Source organism: Pituophis catenifer, unplaced genomic scaffold (genome assembly GCF_029215685.1).
Source record: "Pituophis catenifer annectens isolate HBS135680 unplaced genomic scaffold, rPitCat1.0.hap2 SCAF_10, whole genome shotgun sequence".
Lineage (NCBI taxonomy): Eukaryota > Metazoa > Chordata > Lepidosauria > Squamata > Colubridae > Pituophis > Pituophis catenifer.
The window spans coordinates 5636959-5664721 of NW_027256890.1; the positions used below are offsets into that span (position 1 = coordinate 5636959).

Genomic DNA, 27763 nt, shown 5'->3' on the forward strand with positions numbered 1-27763 from the left:
CTCCTCCTCCTCCTCTCCTCCTCTCCTCCTCCTCCTCTTCTTCTCCTCCTCCTCCTCTTCCCCTCCTCCTCCTCCTCCTCCTCTACTCCACTCCAGAAATGCCATTCCGTTCTAGCACTGATGATGTCACCTAGTTTGGTCATGAAACGTCTGCAAGGAAACCACTAAGCTCAGGGAGCATTGAGGATTCTACAGTCCTCTTCCTCTTCCTCCTCCTCCTTTTACTTCTTGGGAAAAAACAGTCTAGTTGCCTTTTGAAAAAAGCATTTTTGACAGGATTCTTGGTGTTGGGTGGGGGAAAAATAAATAAGCAAAATTGTTCTGGCCATCCTTCTAAATGGCGGGGCCAACCCGAAAAATCTTAAAAGCTGCACCTCGTCATGTTTTTTCCTCCCTTTTTCCTTCCTTAGATATCGTCGAAGGGATTGTAAACAAAGGTGTCTATATCCCAAACATCAAGGGAGCAACTTTTCTCCTTTTCGGAAATTATCAAAACTCTTGCATTATTAACCAAGAATTCTGTGAGCCTGAAGGTTAGTAGGAGATTGTCGCCGTGGTTTTTGATATATGTTCCATATTTTATTTCATTAATTTTATTCTAGCAACGCAACTGGGAAGGGGGGAGGGAAGGGTGGGAAGAGAGGGGGAGAAGCAGGTTTCTCTGAGCCGCATTTTAAGGGAATCGTAAAATCTCTTCCAGGCATTAGCGCTTATGCAAATGGTTCGTACGGGTTTACATCCAAATTATTTGCTTAGGAAATGGCAAAGCAGCCTGCTGAATAAATTATGCATATTTGTTTATGACTGTAACTAACCACGGGCTTAAAATAATGGCCCAAGGATGGGGAATTCCCTAGACAGAGTCCATCCAGAGTTTTTATAGCTAATGGTTTGGTTTAGCAGTTTTCCTCTGCGGATTGTAATCTCTTCCCCTTGGATCTGTCTTAATGTATCATCAAGGCGTTTTCCCCCTTAGGACTATCTTATCTTGTTTATGGGCCAAGTTATAAACTTTGCCGGATAAGAACAAGGGCTGGCTCTGAGCATGGGAGATATCTCTAAGGATCTGCATCTACTTGCTTCTATCAAGATCCCAGGCGAACATCCAGTAAATCGGCTTTTAAAGTTAAAGCAGCTTTGTTAATCTATGGTGTTCTTCCTGAGATGATGAGAGAGTGAATTTCTCTCCAAGTGAAACCTTATAATAGAACTTAGTACTTAGACTTATATACCGCTTCACAGTGCTTTTACAGCCCTCTCTAAGTGGTTTACAGAGTCGGCTTCTTGCCCCCAACAATTTGGGTCTACATTTTACCGATTTAGGAAGGATGGAAGGCTGAGTCAACCTTGAGCCGGTCAGGATCGAACTGCTGGCAGTCGGCAGAATTAGCCTGCAATACTGCACTCTAACCACTGTGCACCATGGAAGGGAGGGAGGGAGGGAGGGAGGGAGGGAGGGAGGAAGGAAGGAAGGAAGGAAGGAAGGAAGGAAGGAAGGAAGGACAATAGCACTTAGACTTAGGCTCTCTCTAAGTGATTTACAGGGTCAGCCTATTTTCCCCAACAATCTGGGTCCTCATTTTATGACCTTGAAAGGATGGAAGGCTGAGTCCACCTTGAACCGGTGAGGATTGAACACCTGGCAGTCGGCAGAGTTAACCTGCAATACTGCATTCTAACACTGTGCACCATGGAAGGAAGGAAGGAAAGGAAGGAAGGAAGGAAGGGAGGGAGGGAGGGAGGGAGGGAGGGAGGGAAGGAAGGAAGGAAGGAAGGAAGGAAGGAAGGAAGGAAGGAAGGAAGGAAGGAAGGAAGGAAGGAAGGACAATCGCACTTAGACTTATATATCGCTTCACAGTGCTTTCCAGCCCTCTCTAAGCGGTTTACAGAGTCAGCCTCTTGCCCCCAACAATCTGGGTCCTCAATTTACCCACCTTGGAAGGATGGAAGGCTGAGTCAATCTTGAGCCGCTAAGGATCAAACCCCTGGCAGTCAGCAGAATTAGCCTGCAATACTGCCTTCTAACCACTGCACCAACACTAATGGTCTTAGAATCGATATCCAGAAATATGATGGATGGCAATAATAATCCTGAGTCCTTAACCCTCATTCTAGAGGTCTATGGAGATTCTCAGTCATCAAAGTCATGGTTGTCCCAAAGCTGCTTTTTCAAGAGGCAACTGAACTTTCTGTTTTTTCTTTGAAGATGTTTCCCTTCTCATCCAAGAAGCTTCTTCAGCTCTGACAGGATGGTGGGGAATGGAAGGATTTATATTCCTTGCAGACTGCTGGTCATTTGCATCCTTGTAGAGGGTCGTTGAGGCCACTTGGAGGTTTCTCTGTGTCCTCAGGGTCACCTGAGTGGTGCAAATGGTTCCTGTGGTCTGCAATTTTTCTCTCTGGAAATCCATCCCTACTCCCACACCATTCAAAGGGTGTCCGTCCCAAATTGTGTAGCTAAAAGTCTGTAGAGATTCTCAGTCATCCTGGATGACCAGGTCATGGACAACCATGGACCAAAGCGCCTTTGGGATAACTGTGACCTGAATGACTGAGAATATTAATCCTTCCATTCCCTACCATCCACGTCAGAGCTGAAGAAGCTTCTTAGATGAGAAGTGAAACGTCTTCAAAGGAAAACCAGAAAGTCCACTTACCTCTTTAAAAAAGTAACTTATGACCATTTTTCACAATGAAGACCTTTGCGGCATCCCCAGAGGTGAAATGCTCCCGGTTCGGAGAACTGGTAGCGATGGTAGCATGTGTTGTGGCCTGTTAGCGGCATGCAGTTCCGAACCGGTTGGAAAGCTAAGTAGATTTCACCCCTGTGCATCCCCATGGTCACATGATCAAAATTTAGACGCTTGGCAACTGACTCATATTTACGACGGTTGCAGTGTCCTGAGGTCATGGAATCTCTTTTGATAAGCAAAGTCAGTGGGGAAGCCGGATTCACTGAACGGCTGTGTTACTAACTTAATGACTGCAGGGATTTCCTTAACAACGGTGGCAAGAAAGGTCGTAAAATGGGGCCAAGCTCCCTTAACGAATGTCTCACTTAGTGAGAGAAACGTTGAGCTCAGTTCTGGTTGTAAGTCAAGGACTACCTGTATGTATTTCTCTCAAGTTGTAATGATATACCGTATTTTTCAGAGTATATGACGCACCAGAGTATAAGACGCACCTACCTTTTTTGGTGAGGAAAAGAAGAAAAAGAAATCTGCCTCTGAGCAATTTTGCCTCGTTGCAGCAAACAGCCTGCTTTACTTTCATTTTCGTTTTCAGCTTAGCTTTATTAGCACAAGGGGAAAAAAAAATCTGCTCCAGCAATTCACCTCTTTGCAGCAAGCAGCAGAGCCCTACGCAAAACAGCTGAGAGCAAATCAGCAGAGAGTCGGGAGGCCGATCCAATCAACTTGTGCTAATCAGGCTGTGTTGAAGCTGAAAGGAGCTGTTTCTTCTTGCTGTTTGCTTGCAAGGAGGTAACTGCTGTGAGGCAGAGGCCAAAGGGTGGGGGCCAGTGAGTGGGTGGGGCTACATTCGGTATATAAGACGCGCCTAAATTTTCACCCCTTTTAGGGGGGAAAAAGGTGCTGAAAAATATGGTATATTTTTCTCCAGGTCTAAAAGGTGCATCTGACCATCCTTGTCCTGTGTCTTTTGCTTCTGTTAGGTGTGACTTTTTCCTTTTTCTGGAAGACTCAAGGGTATCGGCTGAAGCCTCTCCCAACATACCGGGATCAGGTGCTTTCTAATAGATTTAAAGTCTTCTTCGGTGAACATAAAGGCTCCGTGGAGCTGTTCAATCATCACACGTCCAAGAAGTGGACAGCAAGTTTCATTTCGCCAGGTATTTTTCCTCTTAAGATGCATTCATTCATTGAAAGAATGAAACGGAATGGAATAGAATGGATTGGATTAGATTAGATTAGATTAGATTAGATACTGGAAGAGAATAGATACTGGAATGGACTGGAATGGACTGGAATAGAATAGATACTGGAATAGAATAGAATAAGAATAGATTAGATTAGACTAGACTAGACTAGACTAGACACGACACTGGAAGAGAATAGATACTGGAATGGAATAGAATAAGAATAGAGTAGAGTAGAGTAGATTTAGATTAGATTAGATTAGATTAGATTAGATTAGATTAGATTAGATTAGACTAGACTAGACTAGACTAGACTAGACTAGACTAGACTAGACTAGACTAGATTAGTTTAGATACTGGAAGAGAATAGATACTGGAATGGAATGGACTGGAATAAAATAGAATAAGAATAGAATAGAATAGAATAGAATAGAATAGAATAGAATAGAATAGAATAGAATAGAATAGAATAGAATAGAATAGAATAGAATAGAATATCAGAGTTGGAAGGGACTTTGGAGGTCTTTTAGTCCAATCCCCTCTCAAGTAGGGAACCCTATACCATTTCAGACAAATCTCTTCTTAAAAAACTTCCAGTGTTGGAGCATTCAGAACTTCTGGAGGCAAGTTGGTCCACTGGTTAATTGTTCTCACTGTCAGGAACTTTCTCCTTAGTTCCAGGTTGCTTCTCTCCTTGATTAGTTTCCACCTGTTGCTTCTTGTCCTGCCCTCAGGAGCTTTGGAGAATAGCTGGACTCCCTCTTCTTTGTGGCAGCCCCTGAAATATTGGAAGACTGCTCTCATGTCCTCCTTTTCATTAAACTAAACATACTCAATTCCAGCAACCGTTCCTTATATGTTTTAGTTTCCAGTCCCCTAATCATCTTTGCTTATTAATAGCTTAATTAATAGCTACTAATTAGCAGCTATTAATTAATTAATTAATTAATTGCTACAGCAGTGTTTCTGCAATGGACTTCAACTCCCAAATCCCCCAGCCAAGCATGCTGGTTAGGGAATTCCGGGAATTGAAGTCCACACATCTTAAAGTTGCCAAGGCTGAGTAACCCTGAGTTATGGTATATGATCAAAAGCAAATGTATTTATAGGCCAGAAAGTCTTTAAATAGCAATAGCAATAGCACTTAGATTTATATACCACTTCACAGTGCTTTCCATCCCTCTCTAAGCAGTTTACAGCCTATTGCCCCCAATAATCTGGGTCCTCATTTTACCGACCTCGGAAGGATGGAAGGCTGAGTCAACCTTGAGCCGGTCAGGATTGAACTCCTGGCAGTGGGCAGAGTTAGCCTGCAATACTGCATTCTAACCATTGGGAGGGAGGGAGGGAGGGAGGGAGAGAAAGGAAGGAAGGAAGGAAAGGAAGGAAGGAAGGAAGGAAGGAAGGAAGGAAGGAAGGAAGGAAGGAAGGGCAACAGCAATAGCAATAGCACTTAGACTTCTATACCGCTTCACAATATTTTACAGACCTCTCTAAGCGGTTTACAGAGTCAACATATTGCCCCCAACAATCTGGGTCCTTACATTACCAACCTTGGAAATCAACCTTGAGCCGGTCAGGATCGAACTCTTGGCAGTGGGCAGAAGTCAGCCTGCAATACTGCATTCTAATCACTGCGCCACCACAGCCCCGGCACAGAAAAAATAACACAAGAGCTGCAAAATTCAGTAGCTTAATTGAAAGTGGGCGGAAATAAATGCACTGACTCATTTAGAAAACTGTCATCCCTGTTATAAGGCCTTCTTAGGGAGTTTGGAAAACTGCCACATTCATAACCATTTATACGTAATTATTGTTATATATCTATGGAGAACTGAGCAGCCTGATTCAGGAGGCATTAGCAATATTCTTAAAAACAACAAAAAGTAATTTTGCTGTCAAAACTACTCAGGTCACCAAAAACGTTAACTATGGAAGACAAGAAACTCACTCTTGGTTTCTGCTACTTATTGTGAGGTTACATTAAGGGGATATTTGCAATTCTGAAAGGATATTTCTCCCCCTACACTGCCCAAGAAACTAGGGAGGGTCCTGCCTGGCACATTTCCCATACCCCTTATTTCTTCTGCAGATTCAGCTGGTTTCTGATCTAGACCCGTGATGGCAAACCTATGGCACACATGCCCAAAATGGCACATGAATCCATGTCGTCCAGCACGCCTGGCCTTGCCTGTTTGTCTTCTGGGTTTCTGGTGCGCATGCGCGTACGATGATCATCTGTCCTTCACATGTGCGGTATGCATGCCAGAACTGGAAGTTTGGCTTTTCTGGAATGCGATCCCTTCGCGTGTGCGGCTGTGCTGAAAACTGGCCTGCTTATGCACGCAGGCCAGCTGATTGTTGGGCATGCATGCATTCTAGAACCCAGAAGTTCAGCTTTTCCAGAGTGCAGCCCCAATGAGCGCGTGAGATTCGGTGCCGAAAAGGTTTGCCATCACGTCCATTGCCTACTCTTCAGATCTTCCTCCTGCTCTTCCTTCTGTCTGCCAAGGTCATTCTCACATACTATTGCAATGATATCACCTGTCGGTATGGTAACCTCACACCTGCACTTTCCTGCATTCGGTGCCAGTTTGCCATAAACCCTGGGGGGGAGGGGGAAAGAGAGAGTGGGAAGACTTCTGAGGAAAGGGGAAAGTGTTGATTGGGACCATACTGGTTGGAGAAAGCCTCTCAAGGCCATTTCCCTGGTGAGACACTGCAGTTGGAGACAACCTTCATTCCATTTCAAAAACATCTTCTTTGAAACTGATTGGACGATGGGGGGGGGGGGGAGAATGTATCCGAGAAAGGAAAAGGTAAACCTAAGTTTTGGCGCACACGAACTTCAGTCCTGGGCTTTGCATTACTGTTATCCACTTGACCTTTAGTAAACTATACCTTTCTTGAGAAATGGAGCCAAGGATCGCTTATTATTTAAAGGTGAGAGTGGAGACAGGGCTGAACCTCACAATAACTGTTGAGGAATTAGCAGAGCAACCCTAGAGTAGCAAGGGTGTGCACATGAAAGCGACTGAGAGCAGTTGCAAATAATCACAGTCAACACACAGAGTTGTGTTTACTTTTAGGAAAATAGTAATAAGGCACAGTCCAAGAAACAGTCCAGGTCATACCCAGATAAAGCAGTAGATAGTTAATCAATAGTCCAGGGATATTCCAATAACAAAGTCTTCTTACCAGTCGTTGTAGTCATACACAATAAACAGTTGCAAACAGTAGCAAACACAGCAAATAGCAGTAATGATCAGTAACGTTCAGCAAAGAGTGGCAGAGAGTAGCAAAGAGAAACTAACCATGTTTCAAGCTCTCTCTTAAGGACATTGGCTACAGAGCTAACCAATCAGGAAACAGTATGATGCAATACAGCCTTAAAGCTATATTGAGATTTTATATATTGCCAACCCAACAAGTTAGGTAACTATCATTTCCTAACAATAACCACTGTTTTTCAGGTCCCCATTGGACTCACATCCTGTTTACCTGGAAATCTAAAGACGGCTTGAAGGTCTACATCAACGGGACTTTGAAGAACATTGATCCCCACGGGGAAGATTTCTACAACTATGGGGACTCCAATTCCAACTTGCTGATGAGCTCCGAAGGCCATCAAGGGAAACGCTACATCCATGGCGCCTTTGATGAATTCATCATATGGGAAAGAGTGCTCACCGCCAATGAGATCAAGCAGTATTTCACAGCTGCTATCGGTAAGTTTCGCTCCAGCAAGTCTGGAGTTGAATATCTTGTCTCACTTGAACCTTGAACGGAACGCTCAAAGTCCTCGGTGATATGACGGGAGGATTTCCACCGAGTCAGGAAATCTTAACCAAGATTTTTGCAAAGGCTGGATAAGATGACTGTGTTGTGACAGAGACAGCCTAAAAACATTAGGAGATTATTAATGAATCCTCATTTTGAGAGAGAACCTCACTTAGTATCTATGTTCTGTTCCCCTTCCTCACACAGGCAAACGTAATACCAAGCATGCCTGCCAATATTTTATTAGGTAAACAGATTAGAATTCTTGGCAGACCAAGGTTTTGGCAGCAAACTGCCGAATGCCTGCCAAGACCGTTTTCACTCCCATAAAGCAGAAGAGGACTTATCTTCAGTCCGTTCCAGGAACAACAAATTATCCACGAGACAAGAGTTTAGTCAATGTTCAGTCCAAAATATATCCAAGCCGAATTTCAGAGATCACGACGTGACTTTCAGGGTTTAACTTTGTCTGTCACAAAGGCTGAAGAGCAATCCCACCCACTTTTATTCCTGGTGGGGCATGGCTCCGTGACTCAGCTCAATCTCTGGCCCTCCCACACCTCTTCTGTTGCTGCGCACCTTCTCCCTCCGACGCTGCCTGGGATCAAGCCAGGATTCATCATCCTCGCTCTCTATCAATTGGTGCTCTGATATGCCTTTATGCCTTCCTCCTGGCACATCCCAGGCTGTTCCTCCTGGCCTTCGGATGGAATTTGAGGCATTGCCAGAAAGGAGGGTCCTGGAGAGGGAGGCCTTGTCAGTTCCTCCCCATCACCTTCTGAGTCCTCTTCCTCTGTTAGGACAGGCTCGGGAGTCGGGGTCACAACAATCTAGAACAGTGATGGCTAAACTTTTTCTCGGAGTGTGCCGAAAGCACATGCGCGACAGCGCGTGGGTGTGCTGACACCCATAATGCAATGTGCCTCCCCTGCACATGCATACACACCCCCACTCCCCCTGCCCCCCGTGCATGTGCACATGACCCTCCCAGTCTCCCTTCAGCCTCCTAGGCCCAAAAATGGACTGGGGGTGCAACCCTTGCCCCCCAATTTTGGCCCAGCAGGCCTCCCTGCAGCTTCCTGGGCTCAAAAATGGGCTAGGAGGGACACTGCCCCCCCTGCACTCTACCCCGCCCCCTGCGCATGTGTGCATGACCCCCATTCCTTCCGCGCATGCACGCGTCCACCCCTGTGCATGCGCACACGTCTCCCGCATGAGCCCTTCCACACATGCATCCCAAAAATCAGCTGGTTGGTGGGAGGAGTGCCCATGCGCGGTAAAACTGAGCTGGGTGACGGCTCACGTGTCTGCAGAGAAGGCTCTGCAGGCCAGCTGTAGCACGTGTGCCATAGATTGGCCATCATGGATCTAGAGGTTAGAAGAGCTGCGTAGTGGCTTCTGACAATCTATACAAAATCAGATTATTTTTCCATCTTTCCTGGTGTATCTAACTGTTGTGGCCTGTCAGCGGCCTGTGCGAATTGTAGCTGATTCTGACAGCGAGGAGGCTGGTGTGGTGCTGCGCCAGCAGCCTGTGCAGCTGGCACTCGAGTCGGACAGTGAGGAGGCTGGAGAAGATGCGGTGCCAGAGGCGGGGATTCAGCCAGGGCCTTCAGAATCTCCAGAAGCTCCTTTAAGTGAAGAGGACGAAGAGGAGGAGTCTCTTCTTGATGCACGGGCGTGCAGGGCTGCCAAAAGGCAGGAGTGGCTCCTCAGGAGGAGGTCTCCTCAAGAGTAAGGCTTGGGGCTAATTGGCCACTCCCTTAGCCTATTTAAGGAGGAATGCCGACTGAAGCAATTTGTAGGGAACAACTTTAGTTCACACTACTTCGCGTCTGGATTCCCTGCAAATTGCTTCTGGGCTTTCTGCCAACCTTAGTAAGATTGTGATTACTTTATCTTTGGTTTCTTGTAGGCTGTTAAAGAAGTTTATTAACAGCCTTTGTTTGGAAAAGACTGAGTTATTTTAGTAAATGTAAGTTTTGTACAAACTTTGTGTGTGCTGTGTTCTTTGGGATCCGTAGCTGGGGCAGAACGCTAACAGTATATTTTTATGGCAGAACCTCTCCCTTCACACCCCCATCATCTACTCACAGATGATTTAATTTGGTTTTCCTGAAAGCAAATGATTTATCCCTTTTGCTAAACTGTGGCCTCCTTTGGGATTGTCATATTACTCAAAACACTGTGGCAGTTCTGAACGAACGACAAGCCGAGACACTGTCTCAAGAAGCCATTTCCCACAAGGATCTAGCCTGCTCAGATATCTACACAAGGCTTTGCATTTTCAGTAACATTCTCTGGATACCAAAGTGAATTTTTTAATGCATCCATTTCAGTGGTGAAATTCAAATTTTTTTACTACCGGTTATGTGGGCATGGCTTGGTGGGCGTGGCGTGGCGTGGTGGGTGTGGCTTGGTGGGCATGGCAGGGGAAGGATACTGCAAAATCTCCATTCCCTCCCCACTCCAGGGGAAGGATACTGCAAAATCCTCATTCCCTCCCCATTCCATTCCCACACCACTCCAGGGGAAGGATACTGCAAAATCCCCATTCCCACCCCACTCTGGGGCCAGCCAGAGATGGTATTTGCTGGTTCTCCGAACTACTCAAAATTTCCGCTACCGGTTCTCCAGAACCTGTCAGAACCTGCTGGATTTCACCCTGATCCATTTCTAATGTCGTCTCCCCTCCAATTTATCTCTTGCATCCTCATCTTCTCTTCCACTAAATCAACACCACAAAATGAGAAAGTAACTTAGCCGAACAAGATTTCACGTTAAAATGAATGGTGGTGCAGAGAAGGAAAGGACCGCTGCGTGACCATACTGAGACTAATTCCTAAAAGCCAAAATTGAGAAAAATTTAGTCTACAGGACAGTTGTTATCAAAGATATGCTGGGGGCAGGAGTGGGCTGCTGGGGGTTCGCAGGGTTTCGGGAGAACCTCTAGCTAAGATTCTGTGCAGTTCGGAGAACCCCCAAATCCCATTCCTGGCTGGCCCACCCCACTTCACCCTTCCCAGGAGTCCCCATGGGGCCCGTTTTGGATGCAAGTAAGTGTAGGGCAGTGGTGGGATTCAGCCAGTTCGCACCACTTCGGGAGAACCGGTTGTTAACTTTCTGAGCAGTTTGGTGAACTGGTTGTTGGAAGAAATCATTAGGGCAGAGAACCGGTTGTTAAATTATTTGAATCTCACCACTGGTGTAGGGCGTGAATGGAGGCTCAGGGATGGCGAAAAATGGGCCTACTGGAAGTTCGGGAAGGCCAGAAAGGCCCATTTCTGGCCTCCAGAGGGCCTCTAGAGCCTGGGGAGGCCGTTTTCGACCTCCCGGAGGCTCAAGGAAAGACTCTGGAGCCCAGGGAGGGCAAAAACGACCTCCACTGCTGTGGTACAGGAGGCTGACTAGACCACGCCCACCATAGTCACACCTACCCAGCAACCAGGCAGAGAACCCCTTTCTAAAATTTTTGAAGCCCACCCCGGGCTGGGAGTGTCAACCATCTGTTTGTTCAACAGCAGGGGAGAATATTAGCTAATCTCACATTCAGCCACGCAACTTTTCTTCTGGATAACATCAAGTTTTAACCTGGATTATATCCCCCCACCCCAGTTCTCTGTACCCAAGGGGAAAGTCATGGTTAATGTTTCTCATTAATGGTTTCTAGGTGACCAGTCTCAGCTTGCTTCAACATCTCCCTGGGGATGGCAAACAACAGCCACTCTTCCCGTGGTAGGTGCATTCCTTAAATTCTTTCCGTGGCATTGCCAGGTTGCATATGTTAGAGGGGGAAAACAAGTTATATCATTCCAAGTTTCCAGCCAGCTGAAGTAAGAAGGAGAAAAAGAACCTACAAGTTTTGATCTTCATGTAAAGCTTAATTTTGAGGTCAAAATCTCTGCCAAATTATGATTCCCATTTATGTTCCATTCCATTTCTGGATCCATCTATGAATTGGGGGGGGGGAAATGCCTCGAAATCTGAACATGCTGGGTTCGGTTTGACTTAGTCTTTCCATATTTGCATGCTACTTTCTCTAAAATGCATAATTTGTACATACTGAAGTGTGGTAGTTAAGGTGAAAGGGACACGGTGGCTCAGTGGCTAAGGTGCTGAGCTTGTTGATCGAAAGGTCGGCAGTTCAGCGGTTCGAATCCCTAGTGCCGCGTAAAGAGGTGAGCTCCCGTGACTTGTCCCAGCTTCTGTCAACCTAGCAGTTCGAAAGCAGGTAAAAAAGGCAAGTAGAAAAATAGGGACCACCTTTGGTGGGAAGGGAACAGTGTTCCGTGCACCTTTGGCGTTGAGTCATGCCAGCCACATGACCACGGAGACGTCTTCAGACAGCACTGGCTCTTCAGCTTTGAAACGGAGATGAGCAGCGCCCCCTAGAGTCGGGAACGACTAGCACATATGTGCGAGGGGAACCTTTACCTTTACCTTAATTAAGGTGATGGACTTGCTCCAGAGACACCCAGGTTCAGAGTTGTAGATAGGAGCTGAAAGGAAAATGGAGATAACTATTGGAGATTATGAGATTAAAACCTTCTTCCAGGTTGAGTCAGAGAAATGAGCTAATTTGACAGTGATGAGAAATGATGACAGAAATGAGTTAATTTGACTCAAAGGAAACCTTGTAATAGAAGTTTGAGTTAAGAAATTGGGTTCCCACAGCATCTGAATTGCATTTTATTCCATTTAAAGTGGAAACCACCTGTCAAATTTAAATTGATGGCTTGGAAGGCCAGATAGCATATTTGTAAAATAAACTGAATGCAGTGAATTATCCAGCAAGTTGAATTTTGGAAGGAGGACCTCCAGGCAGACTAGATTTCCTTGTCAGCCCAGATCCTGAAAATAAAGATGCACAAAATAAAAATAATTATCTAGTAAATGTATCTTTAGGTCAAAGAAGAGGCTCATGTCCTTGGTTCAGGGGTGGGCTGCTGGGGGTTCGCAGGGGTTCAGGAGAACCTCTAGCTAAGATTCTGCGCAGTTTGGAGAACCCCCAAATCCCACTCCTGGCCCACCCCACCCCAATCCTCCCAGGAGTCCTCACATGGCCTGTGAGGTCCTCTGGAGCCTGGGGAGGCCATTTTTGACCTCCCGGAAGCTCAAGGAAAGCCTCCGGAGCCCGGGGAGGGCAAAAATGCCACCTTGCTGTGGTGCAGGAGGCCGACTAGGCCACGCCCACCATAGCCACACCCACCCAGCAACCGCACAGAGAACCCTTTGCTAACATTTTTGAAGCCCACACCTGCCTTGGTCAGTGTTGAGTCAGGAAGGACATTTTGTTGAAGGAAAGGACATTTTATTATTTCAATGATGATCACTCTATCATAGTAAAAGAGTTGGAAGGGACCTTGGAGATCAACTAGTCCAGCCCCCTGCTCACGCAGGAGACCTGTACTAGGGATTCGAACCGCAGAACTGCTGACCTTTCTGATCGAGAAGCTCAGCATCTTAGCCACTTGAGCCACCTAGTCATCTAACCTAGTCCCTCACGAAGAGAAGAAGCACCTTTCAGTGCCTTGTTATTTTATGCTTACAGCTTTCCATAAATGCCTACCGATCCATCATAATTAATCTCACAGAGGGGAAACGTAGCGTCCACGACCCTCATGTCATGTTGGACTACCTGAAAACCATTTCAAACGCCATGCCTAATGAATCCCTCACAGCAAATACTGCCTACAATCTGACTGAGGTAATTTTTCTTCGTCCCTTTATCCGCTTATTCAGGCCATTTCCTAATTTACAGAGGTAATTTCCCCCCATTTTTTTTTAAATCAACCTTACTAAGTTTCTTTTATCTGTTAATCAGCTTACTAAGGTAATTGATCCATTTATAGTTATTTAGGCAGTGCACCGTAAGCAGTTTCCCATCTTGTTTTAGTCACATAAAACTGTTTTGATTTCTAAATTATAGAAAATGGCACTAGTGACATTTTCCTCATGTGTCAATTACACTTGGCCAATAAAAATCTCTTCTCTTCTCTTCTCTTCTCTTCTCTTCTCTTCTCTTCTCTTCTCTTCTCTTCTCTTCTCTTCTCTTCTCTTCTCTTCTCTTCTCTTCTCTTCCCCCCCTTCCCCTTCCCCTTCCCTTCTCTTCCCTTCCCTTCCCTTCCCTATTGTTCTGATTCTATTCTATTCTATTCTATTCTATTCTATTCTATTCTATTCTATTCTATTCTATTCCATTCCATTCCATTCCATTCCCTTTTCATTCCATTCTTCTTCTTTCTTCCCTCCTCCTCTCCCCCTCCCCCCTCCCTATCCTATCCTATCCTATCCTATCCTATCCTATCCTATCCTATCCTATCCTATCCTATCCTATCCTATCATATCTTCCATTCCAAAAAGGAATTCAAGAGAGCTTGAGCATCTGCCAGGGGACAATTGACATCAGTGGTGTTATGAGGTCATTGATTAGTGAAATGCATGTCACTTGAGCTATGACATCATGATGTGCTCGAGAACAACATGGTTTCTACAGATGCCTAGAAAGAGGGCATGAATAAATTGCAATCCGACCTTTCAAATGTATGAAGCAGGATCACATGTATTTATGAAGTAGGATCACCTATCACATGTACATCCCAGCCATCCATCCGTCCGTCCGTCTAACCCTCCCTCCCTCCATCTATCTATCCCTCCATATATCCCTCCATCCCTCGTCTAATAGAAGAAATACACAGTACAGCTGTGCAAATCAAGAAAAGAGGGGTATCCTTTCAGGTTCTCATCTTCGATAGCTGTCTGGATTGAAAGTGACTGTTTCCAAGCCTGAATTTCGCAGATTCTTCTTTATCGAGATTTATGAAGCTGAAAGCAGTATCTTATACAAGAATTCCAGTGAGTGAATTCTTTTCAACTTAGAACTGACACATATAAATATCGAAATGATTCATATCTAAATGAATCTCTTTCACACAGATTATGGTGTTCTGGATAGAGGCATATGTGAGGAGTGGGAGGCAGCCCCAGCATCAAAATGATTCATGAACTCCCAAGTGGATTCAAAATGAAATGAATTCACGTATTTAATGCATGATTTTTATATTGCAACTTGAAGATACTGTCTTGAGAACCAGTTTTAACAGATTTAACAGAATATCGGAGTTGTTATTTTGGAGATCTTCTAATCCAACCCCAAGTCCAAGCAGAAGACCTTATGCAGCTTCAGACAAAAAGTTGTCCAATTTCTTCTTGAAGAACTCCAGTGATGGAGCATCAGCAATTTTTGAAGGAAGCTGATTAATTACTTCCACTGATTAATTGTTCTCACTGTTAGGAAATTTCTCCTCCATTCTAGGTTTAATTTAGAGCGTTAGGAACTGCACAGATCTCAAAACAGTTTCTGAAGATTACAAAATGGGAAAGGAAGATATGAATATGTATCAGCAAGCAGTGTAAACGGATTTAGGGCTTTAAAAATATTTTGCTGTGAGAAATATAAAGCATAATTCTATTCTTGATGCTTCAAAGCTTTTCAAAGAGCTTCCGTACATGATACAAACCGACTTTATGGAAATGTGGCAGTCATGTCTTGTGGGCACAGCCATGCAGAAAGAGAAAGTGTGAAATGTTTTCGTATTAATGAAGAAAAAGTGAAACTCAATCCCCCTCCTTGCCGTACTGCTGAATTTTCTAACAAGACTTTCATATAAGTAGGCCTGAAGTCTTAATGGAAACTCATTTGGTTGCAGCTTATGTAGGTTTCAGAAGTGGAGCATGGAAAAGATGGCATTGGAATCATCTGTCTCTCTTTCTGTCTGTCTATCCATCATCTCTCTCTCTCATCTCTCTTTCTGCCTCTCTCATATCTCTTTCTCTCTCTGCCTCTCTCTCTCTACCTCTCTCTCTCTCTCTCATCTCTCTCTCTCTCCTATCTATCTATCTATCTATCTATCTATCTATCTATCTATCTATCATCTGTCTCTCTCATATCTTTCTCTCTCTCTCTCTGCCTCTCTCTCTCTACCTCTCTCATATCTCTTTATTTATCTCTCTCTCTATCATCCACCCAACCCCTATCTATCTATCTATCTATCTATCTATCTATCTATCTATCTATCTATCTATCTATCTATCATGTCTCTCTCATATCTTTCTCTCTTTCTCTCTACCTCTCTACCTCTCTCATATCTCTTTATTTATCTCTCTCTCTATCATCCACCCAACCCCCACCCACCTATCTATCATCTATCTATCTATCTATCTATCTATCTATCTATCTATCTATCTATCTATCTATCTAATCTTTTCTCCCTCCCTCCTTCCCTCCCTCTCCTCTATCATTATCTCTCTCTCTCTCTCTCTCTCTCTCTCTCTCTCTCTCTCTCTCTCTCTCTCTCTCTCTCTCTCTCTCCCTCCCTCCCTCCCTCTGTCTATCTATTTACCATTTACCAATTTATTTATTTAAATATTTATATGGCCACCCATATTATAACAAACTCTGGGGTGGCTCCCAATCAAACCTCTCTCGACAATATGCAAAAAAAGAGTTGTCCCTGGTTTATGGTGGGAATGCATCATCTTCAGGAAAATCACACTAAGTAAGGGATAATGGTGTTGATCACATCACAAGACATACACAACCTATCTTTGTTTATTTCTAGGTTTTCTTTAAAGTGGTGGAAGGAGTTCTTAAGATACCCGTTTGGATCAGCATGAACCAGGTAAGGATAATATTTTCCGAGACCTTATCTGGGTTCTCTTGGAGTCAAGGCCTCCATCGCTTGCTTGTCACCCCAGCTTTGTCATTTCTGCTTTCAGACAGCGTCCCTTGCCGAAGGGCTGGTGTCCACCATTGACAGTGTGACATTGCACGTCGCGCGCAATCTAGGAGGAAGCCCTTCAACCATCACAGTCCAAGGCACTTCATCCGTGGCAGGTGAGATTTATTGGGGCCTTCTCCAGTTTTGTTCTCCGACACAGGAGATGAATAACTGAGCAAAGCCACTTCTGTGGCTTTTCGCTTTTGCTGACGAAGGACATGAAAGTTTCCTTTCCCGTTTTCGCTGGGATGGAAAGTCCATCCCTCCTTGAGGAACATCTACAATGAATCCAGGAAATCAAGGAAGAAGAAATGAAAAACTAGAAAAGAATCACCAGCTTCTTAGTTTATTTATTTATTTATTTATTTTTCATATTTGTATACCGCCCTACTCCCGAAGGACTCAGGGCGGTGAACAGCCATAATAAATACAAATACATATAGAAGTTAAAAACTATTAAGAAACAGATTAAGTAATTTAGGCTCAAAGATTAAAAAACATCCAAATTTATCTAAAGAGGTTTAAAACCCAATTTAAAAGACAGTTTAAAAGCCAATTAAAAAGGGAGAGTTAGGCCAGACCAGCTTGTTGGAATAGAAATGTTTTCAGGGCTCGGCGGAAAATGCGTAAGTCTTGGATGTTTCGTAACTCCGGGGGAAGCCCGTTCCAGATGGTAGGTGCCCCCACAGAAAAGGCTCTCCCCCTGGGGGCCGTCAGTCGACATTGTTTGGCCGACGGCACCCTGAGGAGTCCCTCTCTATGGGAGCGAACTGGTCGGTGAGAGGCTATTGGTGGCAGGAGGCGGTCTCGTAAGTACCCTGGTCCTGAGCCATGGAGCGCTCTAAAGATAGTAACCAAAACCTTGAAGCGCACCCGGAAGACCACTGGGAGCCAGTGCAGCTCGCGCAGGAGGGGGGTTACATGAGAGCGCCACATTGCTCCCATTACCACCCGTGCGGCCGCATTCTGGACCAGTTGGAGCCTTCGGGTGCTTCTCAAGGGGAGCCCCATGTAGAGAGCATTACAATAATCCAGGCGTGAGGTGACAAGGGCGTGAGTGACCGTGCGTAACGAGTCCCGATCCAGAAAGGGATGCAACTGGCGAATCAGACGAACCTGATAAAAAGTCCTCCTGGCTACGGCCGTCATATGCTCTTCAAAAGACAGCCGTGAGTCCAGGAGGATGCCCAAGTTGCGAACCCCATCTGTGGGGGCCAACGACTCGCCCCCAATAGTCAGAGATGGCGCCAACTGACTATATCGGGATGACGGAAACCACAGCCACTCGGTCTTGGATGGGTTGAGTCTGAGTTTGTTCCTCCCCATCCAGATCCGTACGGCCTCCAGGCACCGGGACATCACCTCGAGGGCATCATTGGGGTGGTCTGGGGTGGAGATGTACAGCTGGGTGTCATCAGCGTACTGATGGTACTTCACCCCAAAACCACGGATGATCTCACCCAGCGGCTTCACATAAATGTTGAATAGAAGGGGCGAGAGGACCGATCCTTGTGGCACCCCACATATAAGGGGCCTCGGGGTCGACCTCTGCCCCCCTGTCAACACAGACTGCGACCGGTCAGAGAGAAAGGAGGAGAACCACTGTAGAACAGTGCCCCCCACCCCCAACCCTTCCAACCGGTGCAGCATGATATCATGATCGATGGTATCAAAAGCCGCTGAGAGGTCTAATAGGACAAGGACTGAGGAGCAACCCCTGTCTCGAGCCCTCCAGAGATCATCAACCAATGCGACCAATGCTGTCTCTGTGCTGTACCCGGGCCTGAATCCCGACTGGAACGGATCTAACTAAGTTGACTTAGTTCAGATGTTCCAAAGGGGGTTTTCTTAAGAGCTTGGCCTTCACACAGGCATTGCTTTGTCACTTCACTGGTGGATGATCTATAGCAGGGGTATCAAACTCACGGCCCATGGGGCAGTGGTGGGTTTCTCTTACCTTTGCTAGCTGTTCGCTCATGCACGCGCCACTTCTGCGCATGCGCAGAGTATATTTGATGACATCCAGGTAGGTGGGCGGAGCCTCCCACCACAGCTACCACTTCGCTCGAACCGGGACGAACCGGTAGCAACACACCACTGCCGCAGGGTGCTTAGATCTGGCCCGCAGGGCTGCCCTGGAAACAGCAAAGGACTTGCCCATGGTGCCTCTGCCAATGAAAATGGAGCTCGGCTCTTCCGAGCTCCATTTTTACTGACAGAGGGCTGCAGGAGGCCACCATGGCTGAAAACAGGGCCCAGGGGCACGCGCGGTTGCCCCCCCCCAGCTCGGTTTTTGCTGGCAGAGGGCTAGCAAATCAAACTAAAAGCAAAACAAAATGAAAGGAGAAATGTTTCCCCTTTTGCATTAGAGCATCCAAGAAGGGTCGGGAAAGGAGAAAGGGAAAGAGGAAAGACACAGGAAAAAGAAGGAAAGATGGGAAGAGCGCAAGGAAGGAAAAAATAAGTAAAGAGGAGAAAGAAGAAGAAAGGAGAAGAGGGAAAGAAAAAGAAGGGAAGGAAGGAAGGAAGGAAGGAAGGAAGGAAGGAAGGAAGGAAGGAAGGAAGGAAGGAAGGAAGATTATAATGAGAGGGAGGGAGGGTCTGAGGGAAGTACTGCCTTAGCCCTTGGCCACCACAAGGGCCGTCAACACGAATGATGTCGAGATGACTGGCGCCCCGAGGTCAAACACAACCCTGATGCAACCCTCAATGAAATTGAGTTTGACACCCCTGATCTATAGCATCAAGCATCAGCCGTGATTCTTCCAACTCTTGTTGCTTTGTGCTCGGAGCAGATTAAATAGAATTCTTTATAAAATTCCTTATTGGCCAAGTGTGATTGGACGCACAAGGAATTTGTCTTGGGTGCATATGCTCTCAGTGTACATAAAAAGATAAGCTACATTCGTCAAGAATCATAAGGTACAACACTTAATGATAGTCATAGGGTACAAATAAGATAGGATAGGATAGGATAGGATAGGATAGGATAGGATAGGATAGGGTAGGATAGGATAGGGTAGGGTAGGGTAGGGTAGGGTAGGGTAGGGTAGGGTAGAGTAGAGTAGAGTAGAGTAGAATAGAATAGAATAGAATAGAATAGAATAGAATAGAATAGAATAGAATAGAATTCTTTATTGGCCAAGTGTGATTGGACACACAAGGAATTTGTCTTGGTGCATATGTCCTTGGTGTACATAAAAGACAAGATAGATTCATCAAGAATCATAAGGTACAACACTTAATAATAGTCATAGGGTACAAATAGGATAGGATAGGATAGGATAGGATAGGATAGGATAGGATAGGATAGGATAGGATAGGGTAGGGTAGGGTAGGGTAGGGTAGGGTAGGGTAGGGTAGGGTAGGGTAGGGTAGGGTAGGGTAGGGTAGAGTAGAGTAGAGTAGAGTAGTATAGAATAGAATAGAATAGAATAGAATAGAATAGAATAGAATAGAATAGAATAGAATAGAATAGAATAGAATTCTTTATTGGCCAAGTGTGATTGGACACACAAGGAATTTGTCTTGGTGCATATGTCCTCGGTGTACATAAAAGACAAGATAGATTCATCAAGAATCATAAGGTACAACACTTAATGATAGTCATAGGGTACAAATAGGATAGGATAGGATAGGATAGGATAGGATAGGATAGGATAGGATAGGATAGGATAGAATAGAATAGAATAGAATAGAATAGAATAGAATAGAATAGAATAGAATAGAATAGAATAGAATAGAATTCTTTATTGGCCAAGTGTGATTGGACACACAACGAATTTGTCTTTGGTGCATATGCTCTCAGTGTACATAAAAGAAAAAAGAAAAAATATTTGTCAAGAATCATAAGGTACCATACTTAATGATAGTCATAGGGTACAAATAAGCAACCAGGAAACAATATCAATATAAATCATAAGGATGCAAGCAACAAAGTTACGTCATATAAGCGGGAGGAGATGGGTGATAGGAACGATGAGAAGATTAATAGTAATGCAGGCTTAGTGAATAGTTTGACAGTGTTGAGGGAATTATCTGTTTAGCAGGGTGATGGCGTAGGCGCTCAGCAGCGTAGATCAAAATGTGAGTCTCCGAGCTATCGCTGCTGGACTGAGTACCTCTGCTGGTTGCCAGAAAACCTCAGAAAATGGGGAGGGGGGGGCCCGCCACATTTCTCCCTCTTTGGTTCCCTTTTTAAAAATGTTTTGCCTGTTGCAAAACAGTAAAGTTCCCTCTTCTTTGCTGCTTAAAACTCTAGCATATTCCCTCCCCACCCCCGGCTGGTTTGCTTCAAAAGACGCCGATTGCTCAAAACGTTAAAAGAACAGACCTTGGGGCTCAACAATAATCAGGAACTGAACAGCAGCCCCTTCATTTAAGCAGGAAAAAGAACTTTAACTGATGGCTTTGCTCTCCCTTTCATTCGGGCTTTGATCAATGTTTGCTTTATTATACAGATTATTCCCTGGTTAAAATGCCTCCCCAGCTCCCGAACGTGCCTCAGTATCGCTTCCCGTTACAAGGACAAAGTTACATTTCTATACCCAGAGAAGCTTTCCAATATTCAGGTAAGGGAATAATTTACTAGAAGGAAAGAAAGGTCGAATCTGCTTGCCTTTGGCTTTCTCCCGCCAGCCAAGGTTTTCCGCCATATGGCTGGGGATGATGGGAATTAACATCCAGACCATCTGGGAGGCTGAAGAAGAGGCCAGGAGAAACCAGCATTTTTTCCCTTGAATTGTCCTTCCTTTTATTTTTATTTTTTTTATTTTTTTATTTTGATTTATATGCCGCCCCTCTCCGGAGACTCAGGGTGGCTTACAATGCATTAAGCAATAGCCTTCATACTTTTGTATATTTATACAAAGTCAGCTTATTGCCCCCACAAACTGGGTCCTCATTTTACCTACCTTAGAAAGGATGGAAGGCTGAGTCAACCTTGAAATATATGTTTCCCTGTTTGGATTGCTGAAAAATCTGTTAATGGAGGGGAAATGAGAAACTGAATTGTTCCATGCGTTGCAAAAATCGGTATGGCCACTGGAAGGCAGCAAAGAGTTAGTTTTTTCCCCACCCTCCATACTGCTTTGCCATCTAGTGGTCATCATGATTTTTGCAGCTCCAATCTAGATTTTTCCAACAGCGGAATGAATTATTGAGCATTTTAACTTCTTTTGATAGTTCTAAACTGGTGACAAATTCACACCAATCCTTCCTATGTTTTTCAACCTCTTTTCCACAAAAGAGGGTCTCCTCAGAGTCAAACCTTGGTATCTATCTATCTATCTATCTATCTATCTATCTATCTATCTATCTATCTATCTATCTATCATCTATCTATCTTAAATAATAAATAAATAATTAAATTAAATTTAGATATTGTCTGACTATTCAAGAGACCCTGGGTGGCTGACAAGCAGATAGAGGCAGAAGCGATCAAGGATGAACAAGGATAAAGCTATGGGCACCCAAAGGGGCTTTAAATGGTGGGGGTTTTTTTGTCTCCTGCATCACTGCAATCCTGATATCAACAAATTTTGCCTTCTTTACAGCCTGGATTACAATTGTGGGCCTCTTCTACCATTCCATGCATCAGTACTTCCATAGCATCAAACCGTTGGACACCAAGTAAGTTCCTTTAAAAGCACAACACGCTTCCTGAATATGAGACTGGATGGCGTTTGCTTGGCTTCGCACAGTGCTTCCCAGCTTCAACAATTTTAAGAGGTGTGAACTCCTAGAATTCCCTGCCAGATGGATGGATGGATGGATGGATGGAGGGAGGGAGGGAGGGAGGGAAGAAGGGAAAGGAAAGGGGGAAGGAAGAAGGGGAGGAGATGAGAGGAAGGGGCAAAGGGAGGAAGGGAGGGAGAGAGGAAAGGAGGAAAAGGAAAGGGGGAAAGAAGAGAAAGGGGGAAGGGGACGAGAGGAAGGGACAAAGGGAGGGAGGGAGGAAAGGAGAGAGGAAAGGAGGGAAACTAAAGATGAAAGAAGGGAAGGGGAGGAGAAGGAGGGAGGAAAGGAGGGAAAGGAAAGGGTGAAAGAAGGCAAGGGGAAGGAGAGGAGAGGAAGGGACAAAGGGGGAAGGGAGGAAGGGAGGCAGAGAGGAAAGGAGGGAAAGGAAAGTGTGAAAGAAGAGAAGGGGGAAGGGGAGGAGAGGAGAGGAAGGGACAAAGGGGGGAAGGGAGGAAGGGAAGGAGGGAGGAAGGGAGGAACTGGAAAGGGTGAAAGAAGGAAGGGGAGGAGAGGATGGGAGGGAAAGGAAAGGCTGAAAGAAGGAAAAGGAGAAGAGGGAAGGGGAAAGGGAGAAAAGGAAGGAAGGAAGGAATTTTAAAACAACCCACTTTGTTTGATCCTCAACTCTCTGCCTCAAGACCCCCAAAAGTTGCATTTCTCAAACAGCAGTTCCTGATGGAAACCTCCTTTTAAAGCAAAGGGACGGTTTTTCCCACGCCGATTATCATCTGAACTGACAGCATGGCACTCAAAAATAATAATAATAATAATAATCTTAGATTGTCATTGAAAATGCTCAGTCACCTCCCCACCTCAGCCGGTTCTCCAACTTCCCTTTTAAAGGCCCTTTATCTCATTGAACTTTAAATTACAGGATGGACTCGAGCTAATTTAACTCTTGAGATAGACCATCCTTCCCGTTTCACTTTCCCCAGAAGCCAAGGTCTAATTTACACCTCACCAAAAAGCAGATAACGGCCTTAGAATCCGTTTGGTTTGCTTCTTTGCAAACTGGCCATGGATTTAAATTATGGAAACTCTGAGCAATATATCACTCAAATTCTTTTTCCCTGACCTGGGAAATTTCCAAGCCTATTCATAAGGTATCTTCAACCCACATAGCTTGTCAAAACCGATTTATTTATGGAAGTAATCGCTATCGCATGAAACAGACCAAGGGTGTGGCTAATTTTTCCCTGCACTGCTGTGACCTCAACTACAAGTTCTAAGAAGTTTATTTAAAGAGAGTAGACCTGTTCTGCATATTGAATAGGCTAAAGGTAACTTTTTTTCAAAAGCCAACAAAACTTTCTTTCTTTGTCCCTTGAAGACATTTCGCTATTCATCCAAGAAGCTTCTTCCCTCCCCCCTCATTTTATTTGTTTTATTTATATAACATTCCATTTTCATCAAACAGTGTATCTTCTGGGTACGGTTATGTTTAAATAGTCATATTACACGTCTTTGTTGTGATATTCATCACCATCATATTGATAATATAATAACAATACTTAACATCGTATTCTTTAACAACTCTCCCCTTTACCATTTCCTCTTTTTATCTCGTCGTTTCTAACTTCTGTTTCTGTTATCTAGCCATTGATGAAATATGTCCCATATCGAAAAATATTCAGTTTCTTCTTTATCCTTAATAGTAAGTGTTAGTCTGTCCATTTCTGCACATTCTAATATTTTCCTAATTACATTCCTCTCAGACGAGATCTCATCATTTTTCCATTGTTGCGCAAACACAATTCTGGAATAGAATAGAACTATTTACTAAGTCTGCACTACTATTAATCTTCTCATCGTTCCCACCACCCATCTCTTTCCACTTATGACTGTATGACTGTAACTTTGTTGCTTGTATCCATACGATTTATATTGATACTGTTTCTGAATTGCTTATTTGTACCGTATGATTATCATTAAGTGTTGCACTTTATGATTCCCGATGAATGTATTTTATTCTCCTTATGTACACTGAGAGCATATGCACCAAGGCAAATTCCTTGTGTGTCCAATCACACTTGGCCAATAAACCTATTCTATTCTATTCTATTCTATTCTATTCTATTCTATTCTATTCTATTCTATTCTACTCTACTCTACTCTACTCTACTCTACTCTACTCTACTCTACTCTACTCTACTCTATTCTAATTATTTCTAATTATTTTCTTATTCTCTCTCCTCTCCTCTCCTCTCCTCTCCTCTCCTCTCCTCTCCTCTCCTCTCTCCTCCCCTTTACCTTCCCTTCTATTCTAATTATTTCCTTATTCTATTCTATTCTATTCTATTCTATTCTATTCTATTCTATTCTATTCTATTCTATTCTATTCTACTCTACTCTACTCCACTCCACTCCACTCCACTCCACTCCACTCCACTCCAATTATTTCCTTATTTCCTTATTTCCTTATTTCCTTCTATTCTATTCTATTCTATTCTATTCTATTCTATTCTATTCTATTCTATTCTATTCTATTCTATTCTATTCTATTCTATTCTAGTTGCAGTTAGTATATGCAGGATCAAATATGTAGTCTTTTTATCGTATTTTTCTGGTAGAATGCCCAACAAAAATATCTCTGGTTTCAGATCTATATGTTGTTTTATCACTTTTTCCAGCCATGTATGTATTTTCATCCAGTATTTTTTTGCTTTTGGGCATGTCCGCCACATATGATAATATGAAGCAGATGATTGATTACACTTCCAACATTTAGCAGATTTGTCTTTATACATTTTCGCCAATCTTGCCGGTGCAAAATGCCATCTATAAAACCATTTATACAAATTTTCCTTATATAGAAGCTTCTTCAGTTCTGGAGAACTGAAGTACCAAGGAATAGAACTGAAGAAGCTTCTTGGATGAGACGCGAAACATCTTCAAGGGGAAAAAAACCCCCAAAGATAGTCCAGTTACCTTTTGAAAAAGCACCTTTGTGACTTGGAATTATGTTTCTTTCACCATCTGGACTACATTTCAGATGTCTGGACTTCCCCTCTCAGAATTCTCTCGCCGGAATTGCCTTTGCTGAGAATTCTTTGTTTTAAATACAATTTTTATTAAGCGTTTTGTTTTTTTTTACAAGAAAGGAAGATTAAAAACCAATGCATATTAACATAAGGTGAGAACAGGTAAAGAAATCAGGAAGTAAAGAGAAAGCTAAAAGTGCAAGAAAGGGGGGGAAAAAGTCAAAGAAAAACAAAAGACAAAAAAATATAAGAAGTCACTTCCAATCTTCTCTTTATCAGTTATAAGTACAATTATGAGTATTACAAGTATCTTATGCTATATTCTATAGTCAGTGGTGGGATTCAGATAATTTAACAATGTGTTCTCTGCTCGAATGACCGGCTGGGTGGGCGTGGCCATGGTGGGCATGGCCAGGTGGTGTGACAGGCAGCACCCCCTGGGAGCAAAAATGGGCCGTGGGGGGGGGGAATGTGCCATGTCCCTCGCGCACTGTTTTGGGCCTAGGAGGCCTCCCTGAAGCCTCCTGGGAGTAAAAATGGGCCGCGGTGGGCGGGGTGCCCCATTTTGGGCCTAGGAGGCCTCCCTGCACTTACCTGGGAGCCAAAATGGGGCGGGGATTCCTGGAAGGGGTGGGGCAGGGAAGGCCAGCCAGCAATTTAACTATTGGTTTGCCTGAACCGGCTGAATCCCACCACTGGCTAAAGTATACAATGCTAACCCTGATAGTGCTACTTAGTGTGAGTAATGAAATGTCTGCACGAAAACAACCAAGCTCAGAGTTTGTTCCTCTCTCCCACTTTTAAATGAAAACATCTGGCTTCCTTCAAAAATCCTGTTGCAAATAGCAATGCTGAAACTGGTAAATTTTAATTGCTCTCACAATCCACTTCTCCATAGGGAAATCTGTGTTTTGGGTTTTTTTGCAGCAAAACCCAGAAATGAATGCCTGTATTATAAATATATTAAAAAAAAGGCTTAGCAACAACTCTTCCTTGTTAACAATCATTTAAGTCTCCCCTTAGATTCCCTTAATCAAACAGCAATGTTGCTTCTGATGTATTTGGCAAACGCCAGCTGTTCAATTCAGTTCTTTGGAAAGGAAAAAAAAACAAAAAAACACCCTCATAATTCCAAAACATAAAAATAAAAACGTTTGGCTTTTTACCATGCGTGCAATGCACACACATACAAACAGCAAACCCAACTATCTAAGGAATGCTAGCTAGTCATAAGAGGTGAAGAGAGCCAGGATGGCTCGTTCCCCCCCCCAAAAGTGTTTGAGCAATGTGTTAATTAAAACTAATAATAAAATCTCCCTTGAGTCATGTTCATGTAGCTTTATTGGCAGAAAGGCTCGTGGTTTGCTAAGCAGAGTTGAGCATGGTTGGTTTGTGGATGGGGACCCATCTGGAGAATGACTAAGATTAAGATAGACAGGGATGTTGGAACACATCTCTGCGAGAAGGCAACCAATTGCATGTGGTCACCAAGACAACTTTGTGGGTAGGTCTTGAAGTCATCAAGCATCGAGCGCCAGCCTGAGGCATTCCTGTCAGGCATGCTTCCAGGAAATTATAATAAGGGTAACACCTATTTAGAATAGAATAGAATAGAATAGAATAGAATAGAGTAGAGTAGAGTAGAGTAGAGTAGAGTAGAGTAGAGTAGAGTAGAGTAGAGTAGAGTAGAGTAGAATAGAATAGAATAGAAAATACGGAATGAAATGGAATGAAATAAAGTGGAGTAGAGTAGAGTAGAGTAGAGTAGAGTAGAGTAGAGTAGAATAGAATAGAATAGAATAGAATAGAATAGAATAGAATAGAATAGAATAGAATAGAATAGAATAGAATATACGGAATGGAATGGAGTGGAGTGGAGTGGAGTGGAGTGGAGTGGAGTAGAGTAGAGTAGAGTAGAGTAGAGTAGAATAGAATAGAATAGAATAGAATAGAATAGAATAGAATAGAATAGAATAGAATAGAAAATATGGAATGGAGTGGAGTGGAGTGGAGTGGAGTGGAGTGGAGTAGAGTAGAGTAGAGTAGAGTAGAGTAGAGTAGAGTAGAGTAGAGTAGAGTAGAGTAGAGTAGAGTAGAATAACGTAACAGAGTTGGAAGGGACCTGGGAGGTCTTCTAGTCTAACCCCCTGCCTAGGCAGAAAACCCTACACCATTTCAGACAAATGATTATCCATCATTTTCTTAAACACTTCCAGTGTTGGAGCATTCACAACTTCTAGAGTTTTCCATGAAAAGATTGGACAACCATTGCCAAGGATTTTTATAAGGACTCCTGCTTTTGATTAAAAAACCTCCAAGGTCCCTTCCAGCCAAGGATTCTGTAAGTGTCATTTAAAGAAGACTCAAGCAGATGCCCCAATGGAAAATCTTCCCCCTGCCCCCCCCCCCCCCCCCGATAAACAGCATATAGTTTGACATCTACGAGGCAGACTAATGACCAACCCAACTCTTTTTTTTTTTTTAAATGCCCCTTTTCTTGGCCAGGATCCAATTTCTCTCGGTTTTCTCTGGAGGCTTTTTTCTCTCTCGTCGAAACCTTTTAAGCCCTTTTCCTCAATGACAGTTGATAGAAAATCTTCACTTTT

At 43.9% G+C, this 27763-nt stretch overlaps 1 protein-coding gene across 1 annotated transcript in view; it reads left to right on the forward strand.

Moving 5' to 3' along the window:
• Positions 1-27763, forward strand: part of ADGRD1 (adhesion G protein-coupled receptor D1) — a 205860-nt gene that overhangs the window by 11119 nt on the left and 166978 nt on the right. The window contains exons 5-13 of the mRNA XM_070950671.1: positions 411-533; positions 3674-3850; positions 7351-7605; positions 11328-11392; positions 13209-13364; positions 16279-16338; positions 16436-16553; positions 20898-21008; positions 21993-22068. Of these exons, the coding sequence (XP_070806772.1) occupies positions 411-533; positions 3674-3850; positions 7351-7605; positions 11328-11392; positions 13209-13364; positions 16279-16338; positions 16436-16553; positions 20898-21008; positions 21993-22068 (1141 nt within the window). The remainder of the gene's footprint in view (positions 1-410; positions 534-3673; positions 3851-7350; positions 7606-11327; positions 11393-13208; positions 13365-16278; positions 16339-16435; positions 16554-20897; positions 21009-21992; positions 22069-27763) is intronic.